The 13403-nt window shown below is 38.1% G+C and overlaps 1 protein-coding gene across 2 annotated transcripts in view; it reads left to right on the forward strand.

Annotated features, from left to right (window-relative positions):
- lrch2 (leucine-rich repeats and calponin homology (CH) domain containing 2) overlaps positions 1 to 9802 on the forward strand; it is a 36442-nt gene extending 26640 nt beyond the window's left edge. For both annotated transcript variants that reach the window (XM_026181519.2, XM_080307074.1), the window contains 3 exons: positions 2777 to 2914; positions 3083 to 3160; positions 3560 to 9802. In XM_026181519.2, the coding sequence (XP_026037304.2) occupies positions 2777 to 2914; positions 3083 to 3160; positions 3560 to 3679 (336 nt within the window). In that variant the 3' untranslated portion in view covers positions 3680 to 9802. The remainder of the gene's footprint in view (positions 1 to 2776; positions 2915 to 3082; positions 3161 to 3559) is intronic.
- Positions 9803 to 13403: the final 3601 nt, after the last annotated feature.

The raw sequence follows: 13403 nt of genomic DNA on the forward strand, positions 1-13403 counted from the left end.
AGGTTAACATTGTGGTTTAGTAGTTGCACACATGCCCGTGCAACCTGCTGCGTCCCATGGTGCTAAAGTGAAGTAACGTATTTGCTTGCAAACCATCTGTACAGAACCAGAGGTATAACCAACAGTCAGCATGTTGGAGAATGTCAGACACACCTAAAATATGCGAAGCATGCACAGTGTCGTTGGCATGATAATAAACATTAGAAGAGAGCAAAACACATCAAAATGACTGGCTAGTCTAATTCTAATGAAAAGCATTAGAGATGCAAAGTCTCTACAGGAGAGGCTAAAGAAAAATAATGCTTTCATTTTCTTAATCAGGCCAGGTTCATGAGGTGATGAGATGACAGTGGGGAAGAAAACAACCTGTCATCACTTGTCACAGAAATACAGGCCGGTAAAAGAAGCGCTATAAATTCAAGGCGTGCACAGCATACTTGTGATAGCATCACACACTGACAGATGTTTTATACAATACCTGACGCTTACATACCATTTTGCCAAATAAGGTTTGCCCGAGACAAAAGAACTCTTTGTCAAACCTGCCACAACATCTTTACAAAAGGAGAAAAAAAATAAACAAGGGCACAAAGTAAAAGGGTGTTCCAAAACTGAGATGAAAGTCCTTAACAAAAGGAAAACAAAGTAGGCGTAGGTGACACTTTCCGTTATGGAAAAAGAACAGACATTACTTTGAGAAAAACAGCACTCCTTAGACTCGGAGTGTTCCCGTGCCTGGCTCTACTGGGTGTTAGGCCATCATAGCATTGAGGTGAACCTCTTTTTAAAGATGTTGTCAGCGAGAGGATTCTCGCCTCGTTTCCAAGAAAAGTTGCGGAAGCAAAGTGGTCTCAGGAAGCGAGCTACGATACATTTGATCTGTTCGTTAATGATCAGATGATGAGAATAAAAAATTGAAGGCAGATGAAATGACTTGAATAAGTGGGAACATTAAACAGAGAAGAAGACAGCCACCTGACAGCAATTGCTAACTTGGTTGGTATTTTAAAATTGACTGGGATTTTTGCAGTGGGTGGAATTTTTTTGATAACAGCTGAAGGTTACTGGAAGTGTTTTTGCGTGCTGTAGCAATGTAGCCATGGTAAGGAAGGGCTGATTAATCTGAGGCAAGAGCCTTCTGAACTCAGGCAGTGGTCTGTTAAGCAGGAGTGATGGCATTTTTCCACACATGGAAGAGCTTTGGATAATTTTCTAGAGCAGTGTCACACCTTCCACCTAATTGATAGGAGCTCATACACAATTTACACATATAGATCTAAACTACTGGGAAAATTATAATAAACACATAGAGTCTAATCAGAAATGTACTTTTAATTAATTTCTGATTGACCTGAAATGTATCAATAAACAAATAGTGTGTTTGATTCACCAGAAGTGTCTTTGTCAAAGTGCCGTTTACTCCTTCGGGGTGGTTGAAACGTGTGTTTGTAGGCGGTCTTGGAGTCTGAGACAATCAGCTCCAGGTTATGGGTCAATAAATAATTCAGGTTTTGTTCTTGAATCTTGTCCAGAGTTGCTTTGTAATGCGGTTAGATTCCTGTTTTCTGGCAAGGGTTTGTGATCTTACCTAACAGTCTAGTACAGAGTACACAGCCTGTCTTTATTTTATTATGTCCCTTGGATTTACATGTTGGTGTTGGGTATGAGCTTCCGTGTTTGGTTATAAGGGAAGTATTTAAATTCTAATATTTGAAAATTAAGCCAGGTGGTCATTTGTCCTAATGGAGACGCCTGTATAAGTGAAAGAAACAGTTTCCACGGCTGGATTCAACCCATACAAGTGGCTTCTTCTTCTCTGACTGAAGTGACATTTCAGGGTGTGCTTGTCCGTGCTGGGGTGAAAGCTTAAATTAGACTGTGGACAGAGCAGTTCACTGTTTGGGCAGCCAAGAGAACTTTCATTTCTAAAAACATAATCATTGTCATCGCTGGTTAGAAATGCTTTCCAGTCCAAGCAAAAGGTCAAACGGAAACAGATGGACTTCAGAAAAGTTACAGAAAGCAAAGCATCACACCACAGGAGCAGAACAGTGCCTTATTCATGAACTTCATGGGAAATCAAAAACACGTTCGAAAGCATGCACAAAAACATTCAATGGTAGACAATTGACTTCAATAACATTACCAGTTTCTTCAACTGCTTTGGATATATTGCAATGATAAACAGTAACTTTCCTTCTGATTTCCCACCTGAGGCAAGTATCTAATTCTTCTGTCACTCCTGACTCACAGCAAATAGATAAACCAAGAATACCAAGAAGTATTTGTTGGATTTTGTCCAACTCTCTTCTCTGGCAGCAGTACTAACCCACCCATTCATACAAAAACAAACAAATTGGTTATGTGGGAGATATTTAATAAAGACATAAATAACACTCTGCAGATCATCTGATTAACAGGGAGTGATTATCAGAACGCACATGCTCAGGTGTACTGGAAGCAAAAATAATATAGCTTAGTAGATAGCAAGTATTAAAAGGAGGATTTAATATGATCTTTCAGAGTTGCTTAACTTTCATTAAGCTGCGTGTGGTACACACCCAGGCACTTACCTCAGATCATTAACTGATTACACTCTCGTGAACCTTTGGTCCAAAGAAGCTGTTTGGCTAAATACAGTAATTAAAACTAACAGAATGAAATGAAAGCGAGAGGATGGAGAACCCGCTGTGAGTAATTGATTCAATGTTAATAAATTAAACACCTTTTCTACTCTTAGTGCGTTTTGTGTGTGTGTGTGTGTGTGTGTTTGCAGAACATTGAGTCCAGGCTCAAGGTGTTGCTTCCGGATGATGTTGGAGCAGCTCTAATGGACGGAGTTGTCCTTTGCCATTTAGCTAATCATATCTGTCCTCGGTCTGTTGCCAGCATCCATGTACCATCTCCTGCAGTGGTGAGAACACCCCATCTTCAAAATGAGTCTTTTTTTAAAAATTGTTAATGCCAAGAGTTAGAAATTCTCATGAATTTATTGGTTATAAAATTTTTGTCTGCTTAGCTATGTGGATTTTGTTCCGCTGTGAGTTTAATTAACTAAAATGATTGATATTTGGGCTTCCAGCCAAAGCTTAGCATGGCCAAATGCCGGAGAAACGTGGAAAACTTCTTGGATGCCTGTAAGAAGCTGGGTGTCCCACAGGTACTAACATTAACCATTTAACACTTTCATTCAGGCATTTCATACACGCTTCACTTCAAACACCACTTAACCTGTATTTATTTTGCAATATATTCTGTGAAGATTTATTATCTTCCATGGTGATATCCACCGTTGGGCTCTGAAGCACAAGTTCCATACAGTTTCTGCAAGTTATATCATGCATACTCACTGGTCTGGTTTTTGCCTTTATCCTTGATCCTTCTCCAAATGAAGAATTGCTGTCATAAATAATGAAAGACAAATATATTCTATTTGTCTCTGGTCAAATCTGCCTGTCAGAAAAGCTTATAACAGTTAAATACTGTCTGAAAACCCCACCTTTCTTTTTTATTTTTCTCTGAGAAAAATTAACAAAAAGACATCTCTCTGTTGACTCAGGACAAGCTGTGTCTGCCACATCACATCCTAGAAGAACGTGGCCTAGTGAAAGTGGGTGTGACTGTGCAGGCTCTGCTGGATCTCCCCTCTTCTAAGCCCACGCAGCTCTCGACTGTTTGACACGAGCCTCAGTTTTGCATCAGACCTGCACTCGTGCAGGATCACCTCTCTACCAAGCCCAAACCTTCTTCCTCATTACCAGGGACCAGAGATCCCAGTGGGGCGAGGACACAGTGGCCCCATGGGTCTTTTGGAGTTGACTTTTGCCTGACTGAAACAGGAGACAAGATGTCTAAATGCTTCTGTCTCTTCATATGATGTCAGCTACCACTTACCTCTCTTCCATCACATTTTCACTCTTATGCTGTTCCTATTACTGGGGTCATCCTGGATGCGTGTTTTCTAAGGTGCTGAGCTAAAACTTGCAGAAGAGGCACACACGACGGTGAATCTAAGACATTAAAGGTTTGTGCGTCCTTCTTTCTAGTCACTGAGTCTGCGAGTGTCAGCACTGACCAAGTGGAAGTGAGGAAATGACAGACACATAACTCACTCTTTCACTGGAAAGGACTAGGCTGCCTGTACTGAGGGACCTTATTGGGTCCTTACACTTGAGTTGCTCTTCTTACTTGTTAAATTTATTTTCTCAGTGAATTTTTTCTTGATTTTTGTTTTCATGGTTTTACACAGTCTTCATCAGGCATGCAAGGATGATATCCTGTTTTGAGCAGCTAAGCCTGATTCATCAATTGTTTTGTTTTTGTAATGCATTTAGACAGTGCTTTTTGAAAGCCGGTGTAATCTAGGAATGAATTTAATGTTATTATCATGCAGACAGAGGACTTTCCGCCTGTTTTTCTGGTGCAGTTTCAACACCTTTCGACCATAAATCACATCTGCATGCACCAGGGGACTTGACATTTGACCACTGTGATAATACGAACTTGGCTTTTGCCAAAAGCATGATATCTTGTTTTGTACTGTAGCATTTTTTCACCGCGTTTTTTTTTTTTTAAACTCTAGGCCATTCTCGATTTTACCTTTTCTGAAGCTTTTGATACTTTGCTTCCAGCTGTTTCCAGTTAATGCTTGCCAGTTATGTGAAATTAGCAGCACAGATCTGCCGTATTGTTTATATTCTATGTGAATATTGTTTGTGAACGGCTGACTGATGGGTGCCTGGATCCGAAAATGGTTCAGGGTGCCCTTACAAACTTCCCACGCACGGTATGGTCTTATTTTCCCACTAAGCCATCCTGTTTAGTGTGGTTTCTAATACACTTTATTTCAGGGAAATTCTATTATTTATCTATTTATTTACTTGTTTTAACTGTGTACATTTTTGATTTGTGTGTCTCTGTCCTCACTATCTGCCCACATGCAACTGAAGATGTTAATCTAATGTTTTCCAGCAAATGGAAAATGACTAAAAGCTTTTAACTTTGGCACTAATCTGTTCCATATGGTGGATCTGAGAGTTCAGTTCACTGCCACGTGAGAAAACACACGACAAAAACAGACAAAACACAAACCAGAAATTGAAACCATAAACTAATCAAGAGATCTGAAGAATAATTTTCTTTATTTTTATATAAACACATTTTTTAACTTCATTTCTCAGACCATGATTTGCAGCCATGGCTAAAAAGAAGTTCATCATCTATCATTTCTATGGTTAGCAGGATCATACCAGGATGTAATTTTAAAAGTATAGTTCTTTTCAGGTCTAAAACTTAACCCTGGAGAACCCATGGGGTCAGATCCGACCCCATTGGTTTACTAGGGAACCCATGGGGTCAAATTTGACCCCATGGGTTCTCCAGGGTTAAATAACCCTAAGGACATATTAATACATGACATAATACAATGTTATTTAACAAAAAGGACGCCAGAGTGCAGAGGCACTTTGGAATTCTGGCCCACTCTTCTTTACACGCCACAGGATTTCAGTCAGATGTCTGGGATTTCTGTTGTAGATTCACTTACTGTTGCATGACCCGGTTTTGGCCAAGCTTTAGCTGTCGGACAGGTGACCTCACATAATTGACTCTAGAGTACTTTGGTATACAAACAAAACAAGCCCAAGTCATCACTCCTCTTCCACCGTGCTTTTTAACAGTTTAAGGTATGATACATTTGAGTTAATCTTATCTTATCGTATTTTCTTTTTGCCAAATGTGGTCCACTTTAGTCTCATCTGTTCAAAGGGCATCATTCAAGAAGTCTTGTGGGTTGCACACATGTAACTTTGCAAACCTAAGCTGTCCGCCATGGTCTTTTAAAAGCAGAGGGCTTCCTCTGGCAAGCCTTCTAAACAAACTTTATATGCGGCATAAAGTTGTTGTCACTTTGGTGATGTCTCCTTGGCATTGAACCAGTTCATACCTGAGTGCTCCAGACCAGAAAACTGTCAAAGCATCTGCTTTTATAGAGGAGCTTAGGAATAATAAGCAAGGACTTACTTCTGCTACATTAAGGCTTACTTTTTGTTAAATAAATAATGATATGGTGTATCATGTTATCTGTTATTGTTCATCTCCAGATGTGCTTACCTCATTTTAAGACCTGCGATGGACAGATTTAATATATTTTGTCCTAATGTGCAAAACCTTAGCAACACAGGGGTTGTACTGTCATTTTACAATGACTGTGTATACACTCTGTGTTTAAAACACAGTTTTAATTAAAACCTAAAGTGAGGTTAATGATTGGATTTGCATTAAATAGATTACTGGCAAAAGACTACACGATCTACTAAATATGGGCTAACGCGACATCCCTAACCACTTCATAGGGCCAGGATACCCAGTTCCCTAATCTGACAGAACAAACAAAGAGAAAACTTGGTTAATGATCGGTAACTGACTTCACTAACTTCGGGTTTCTTCACTCGCAGCCATTAGAAACAAAGTATGATGACCTAGTTCACACCATTCTCACACAATAGCTTTCATGCAGCCAACAGCCACAGACTTCACTGAAGGCTAATTGATTCTAAATTTGCATGCTGATATGACACCAGTTAAATTACTTCTGACAGAGAAGTCTTTGATAGCGCAGCTATGGCAGTCTCGTGTTTTAACAAGGTCTCTCTTTTTACCACAGAAACAAGTTGACAGGGTGGTTAGAGCAGAGTGATGTCTGGTGAATATGTGGCGGATCACAAACCTGTCCTTTTTTGGTGAGCCTTAGCTTTACTAGCTTAACGAGCCAAAGGCTAAAAACTAATGTGAAAAAACATTTGAGACTGGAGCAGAACATGTAGAACTACTGTGCCTCAGAGGAGGGATAGCTTTATTTATTTATTTGTTCACTTGTAGGTTAACTTCTCTGTACAGGATAATTTATGTTGTTGTTAACTTAAACTGCTTCTATGCCGATGAGCTGCATCTCCGATTGGCCATCTTACTTGTGGAGAATTTGCTCAGATGCAGTGGTCAAACTTCATGAAAGGAAGTATAGAGACTTGCACTTCTGGTTTGATTCCAGGATACGAGCGTGTGTGCCAAATTCTTGGTTTCCATGTTACTGCTTTTCACCTCACGTTAATAACCCCAGTGTCTGAATTTGAATGGTGTTCATGAGAACCTCTGCTTCCTCTGAATAGCCTGTATTTTCCCCCCTATTGATGCTATGGCGTCATGTTCCAGAGAACAGATATCACACAGATAAAAATTAAGCTTCCAGTTTATCAGACCTTGAGTGTAAAATATGCATAAACCATCACAGAATCTCAGGTCAAACATTTTACTTATGCAGATAACTTTGAGTCTTTATGAATGACTGTACTGTTGGTCACTGGGTGATGTTTCCTGGTGTGTCATTTGGAATGTGGTAGTTGTTCTTTTTCCTGCAGGGCTCTAGTTAACAAGCAAAGCAAGCAGCAGTCAGTGAGCTCTCTTTTAAAGTATCTACTGTATGCATTCACCAAATGTATTGCCGTGCAGAATCCTTTATTCTGAAACACAATCAAATGTAACAACTGAAAAAATAATACGTAAAATAATAATATTACACTGTGGTAGCCTGACAGGAGCTTTTTGGGTATATCTGATGGTAGCTTTCTAACTTCTTATCTTAAAACAATAAGAATAACTTGATACCTGAACTTACCTTACCTATAGATACTGTTACAAATATTAACAATGGTGCAGAACTTTAGCTAAGAATGTGTTGCCTCATCTCTGTCTTTTAAATTGCTGCACATATTCTGTTGTTTTAAATAATGCAGTTGCTCTCAAATTTGAGGTCCTTTGTGTGAAAAGTGAAAGGAAAAATAGAATTTTGTAAACAAACTAGAATACATTTTCATGATTTTGTCACTCGTGAAGACTGCCTGGGACTGGGACACATAGTGTGTTGAATATCTCACCGCATAGACAATGTTTTGTGGCTTTAATCATTATTATCCGGTTACTGATGTGGTTTCCATGGAATTCGACTGAGATCTTCAGATAATAGTGACTCATACAGGTGAAGGAATATAAACAGAGGATAATTTTCTCTCCTGTGGGGAGAAGAGGTTAAACCACGTGATACAAGTAATACCCTCTGCTAATATATGTGCATCTACAAGTCATAAAATATTCAGTAATAGCAAATTAAATTTTCACCACACCTTGTGGAAAAAACCGCTTTCATATAAATCCAGTTGGAAAAAAGCACTCACACACCCTCAGAGTTCTTTGTCCTCAAGATTAGCACAAGGCAGGCCTTATCCCTTGTGTATTTTTCTATTTCTAATATCCATAGTAACACATATTGTATTAACAGGTGTGTCTCATTTCCTAAGGGCTGCAATTATAATAAATCCAATTGGACACAAAACCTCAGTGGTGTTTTAAGTGGTACAGATTTAGGCTGAATTGAACTGGTGTTGGACTCTAACGATGCGTGTAACTTCTGTAAGTTGTTGTAGAAAGCAAGGGAGAGCAGCAGCTTGACCTCTGTTATCTCTTTCTGCAATATACTTATGTCATCACCGCACTGCTCGTGCCCCTGCAAAGACACGGCACATTACATTTTCATTCATCTTGTCATCGAAGTGTTTCTGCAAAGCATATTTACACCTCGGTATTTGCAAAAGAGATGTGATATTTTCTGACATTTGACGGAAGCTTAAACCCCCCCATCTGTACCCAGTGTATGGATTTTCATTTTGACTGAATTCAGTTCTGTGACATTGTATGTGTAGCGGTTGTTAGTAAATCTTTATTTAAAAGTCTCGAAAGTAAATCTGTGTGTTGTAATCTGCGCCCCTGTTTGTACTGCCCATGAAGTAATCCTTGTTCTGACAGTTTCTCAAGTTCAACCAAAGATAAGGCTTCGGTGGGCTAACAACATACGAGTTTTCTTGTGAAATTTCCACTTTATCGTTCAGTATCTTTTTGTTAGAGGAGTAAAGAACACAAAGAGGACACTGCAACATAAGATTAGAGAAAGAAGCGCACGATCCCTCTAGCCCTTTAGCTTGGCCCTACCTTAAGGACTCTAATCTCCAATACTTTAGCAGGGATTTCTTCAGGGCAAGCATGGACTGGACGAAATAAATGTAGGGACTGATTCCTCTTGACATATATGAATAGTGTTCAGAGGCAGGTGTTAACAAAGGTGAACGTGATCTTTTTTGCACTGTTTGGAAGTGTGAAAATGTCTCTTTCTGTAACTATTGCTTGATGAATGTCTCTCATCATTAGTGAACATTGTGTTACCTCAGCAACTGATCCATCCGCTGTTTTTTTTTTTTTTTTTTAATGTTTCTTATTAGGCCTGGGGGCAGGTTTATGTGTTTCTATAGAACAGCAATGTACAGGATGTTTTGGAATAATGGGAAAGTCTGCTGCATACTTACTGAACAGCTTGCAATATGTAGAATTCATATGCATACACGAAAAGACAGTGGTGCTGATTTTTATTTTGTAATTTTGTATGTGATAAATCCATTGCCGTGCCTAAGTATCTGTTATTGGTTTAATTGGTTACGCTCGCCATGATTTAACGTCTCACAAGTGTCGTCTCGTTAGGAGAAAACAGTGAAATAGTGAGTTATGTCTAAATGCTACACTGCCGAGAGAATTCACAATTCATGTACATAATCTGGTTTTTTTGTATTTAAAACTGGTCTGACGCATGCAAGACTACAAAATCACTGAAGCTAAACCTGTGTACATATCATCTGTGTAAATTCCAAGGTTTTCTTATAGCGAACATGCTGAATCTAAAAATAAAGTGAAATTCTTTGGAGCTCAGTCTGTGCTGTCTTCATTGCTTTCCTTTCATTCACTCACCAGTAGAGCACATGTACACTCTCAAGTAATGTTATCTGGGCCAGATTGCATCAGCAGTAATTAATAGGAACCGGTTTCTTCAGATTTGTTGCCCAAGTCTTTGACGTGATTTAACCAAACCTTGATAAAGCTTATTGTTAGGGCTGGATCAGGTGTGTCACTATAAGTTCTGGCTGCTGTGGGACTTGATGTGATGAACTGAGTGACTCTTCTCCACACGCTCTTATCACTCTGCACGTGTTTACAAGTGGAGCATGTGATTAAATTATTTTCTTCTTCCTGCCTTAGCCTGTGTTTTCTCTCTCTCTGCTATCGTTGTATCAGTCTATCTTTTATATCATCTTCTGTTCCCTTTCCTCTCACACACAATCAGTCACACCAGATGCCTTTTAAAAGGATTTTTCATCCTTGTTTGTTCATAAGGGTGTCTACTAATTATTTGGGATTTCTCCCAAGTCTTTAATCTCCAGTGTAAAGCGTCTTGAGTTGACTGTTGGTTGCAGCATATATGTCTCTCCTTTGTCCTGTACCCATAACATCACCCCCGAGTGTATGTGTGTGTGTGTGTATATATATATATATATATATATATATATATATATATATATATATATATATATATATATATATATATATATATATATATATATATATATATATAAATAAATAAATAAAACTGAATTGACATAGGAGCCAAACGCAGACACTGAAGCTAAATGGAATACCAAATAATCTGATAACCAAATCCAATATTACGTAACAAAAAGGTGGAAAACCCCAAACTACGCACGAAAGGGAAAACAGATGACAGGATATGGACAAAGGGTTGGGAAGGACTATATATACACAGAGGATTGACTGTAGAATGACATTTTCAAAGTACAACAGGAAATAACCAAAAGTTATTTAACTGCAAGTGAAACAGGAACAGTAGACACTACCATAGTAGGAATGGGAAAAATTGCTAAAAAAATAGTTTGGGCTTTGCTTAAAATTAACATGAAGGCAGTATACAACAGGTTGCAAATCATTTATGCGCTCATATTTAATTAACAATGTTAAAAAGACAAAATATCAAGTGTTCAATCTGAGAGATGTTGGTTTGGGAGAAATGTATAAGAATCGGTCAGAGACACACTTGCACTGTAACTGTAACTTTGGTCGTTGCTGTGCTTTTTTTGGAAGTCAAATTTCCCAGAGGAACCCACCCGAGGGATTAATAAAGTTCTATCTTATCTTATCTTATCTTATGTCAAATTGCTGTTCTTTAACAACATTTTAAGTGATTACGAAAATTAGGTCAGTTGCTATAGTTGTGAAAGCAAAAATGTTTCCCATTCTTCCTTGTTTCTTATCAACTTCTCAGCAGCTGTGGGTTTACTTTGTTATATTTTTCCAGTGCATAATGCACTACGTGTTTCTGAGTAGCACTCCGGTTTCATTCACTATAGAGTCGTGCTGCTGTTGCTGTAGAATCCTCAAAAACAATGTTGTCTGTGTGGCACTACCCATTCCAACATGTGTATATACTTTATTTCATGTTAATGGTGCCTGCATACCTTTATGGAAGCTTTTAAACCATGCATTTATATGTCACATTATATCTTTTTTTTCTTTAGCTTGGAAAGCTAACTTTAACTTTTTTTTATTTTTTTTTATTTGTCAAACCACACAATGGTTTCCTTCTTGCCTCGGTCCCTCTTAAATGAACTCAAGCCTGGCATTGGCGCCAGTGTTGCTAGACCTTTTCTTTCTTTGCATGACAGTGGCTTGCGTTTGAGGATCAAATGCAGTTACAGTGTTCCAGGACTGTTTCTGAGTCAATATGCTAGTCTTTAAATGATAATATAAACCAGAAATTATTTTATGGCCTTAAATATTATTTATGCCCACAGTCACATTGCAGTGTAACAGGGGTTTAAATTACTGCATTCTGCTTTAAGTAAGATTTTTCTGCAGCATCCTGATGTTTTTAAGTTTTGAAGCTGTGCTGTTTATTGGAAATAATGCGTGGAAATGTAATTCCACACAAACACAGACACTTTGGGACATAGATTTGTACTTTTGAACTTTGTACTGCAAAGAAACGTTAGGTCCTTTTATCTAGAATTTAGTACGATTTTTTTTACAGTTGAAACACAGGCACATACATGCAGAAACTAATGTGTTACTGCATGTGTTTTTCCCTGGAAAACAGGGTTGAATTTGGCAGGAATTCCCGATACGCTAGCTCCCAGTATTCAACAATAAGCCTGTCACTGTATAGAGTCCCTTTTGAGTCTTAATTTTGTTTTTCTTTGGCCGTTTCATTTTCTTTTATAGTTGAACATTTGTTACAGGAAATCTTCTCTCAACTACAGAACCTCAAAATGTTTGAAAATTGAATAAATTTCACCAAAAAATAGAGATAATAGATAAAATATCAAGTTTAATATTGAATTATATATATATTTGAACAGCAATTTGGTAAATAACTGAAGAAATGATTCAAACTTTGTTTTTTCTGCACATTTCTTGTTTAAATGAATTACATATGTCATACCTCTCTTAAAGGGCATTGTCAGTACCATGTAAACGTGTATGGGCTGATTGTGGAAGCCACTAAGTATGCAGGGATAATAAAGGCAGGAGGTATGCTGACAGCTTTCTGAGGGCCAAACCTGTGAGGGTACTTATGGTATTATATTGCTATTCATAGAGTCTTCACATTTTAGGTATTGGCACAGACACATCTTGTTTCTGAAGAGCAGGTCTTTAATTTTAATGTCATGGAAGACCAAGGACTGAGGAAACTGAGGAAACCGAAGAAATCCACCATGGTGGTCTTCCTTGGTTGCCCTACCTTTCAGTATTTCTTTTGCTTTCAATGGCACATGATGAAAAATGGCAGCTCCAGACTCAAAAGGTGATCGAAAGCTAAATACAAATACAAGCAAAACCATGCAACTCTTTAATATATTTAACACTTTCATTTGAGTGGTTACTTTATAATATCTGGTAACATTTTATAAAAATAAACAAAATACTGCTCTATGGACAATTTTTTTAACTCCAGGTTTACAAGCTGCTACATTGGTCACTTTAAACCACTCCAAACTGTAAACTGTAAATTGCAAATTCTAATCGCAACTTCTCTTGATCCTCTATGACTTAAGTGGATATTTTTCTTACTCCTTTTTATAACTATTTATTAGCTTTTTTGCCCTGATGTAACCAGAGCTTTGTCGTCTTGTCTGTTTGTATGCTGCACTGGATATAGCAGAGATGACAATAAAGTTTACATTGACTTTGACTTTGAAAATAGCACAACAGGATGGAGACCTAAATGAAGGACTCAGGAGACTGAAACATAAACTCGAAATGAAGCTTTAATGTAGGACTCTCTCTCTCTCAAAAAAAAAAAAAGAAAATACAAAAATCCCCCAAAGATTAGGTGGGAAGGAGCAAGGAAACCAAATACTAGGAATCTTCAAGGAAACATAGATGAAGGGGACACACAACAATGAGGGTCTAGACAACAAAGGATAAAGAAAGGCTCTGACAATATGTACACAAGC

Source organism: Astatotilapia calliptera, chromosome 10 (assembly GCF_964374335.1).
Source record: "Astatotilapia calliptera chromosome 10, fAstCal68.1, whole genome shotgun sequence".
Classification (NCBI taxonomy): Eukaryota; Metazoa; Chordata; class Actinopteri; order Cichliformes; family Cichlidae; genus Astatotilapia; species Astatotilapia calliptera.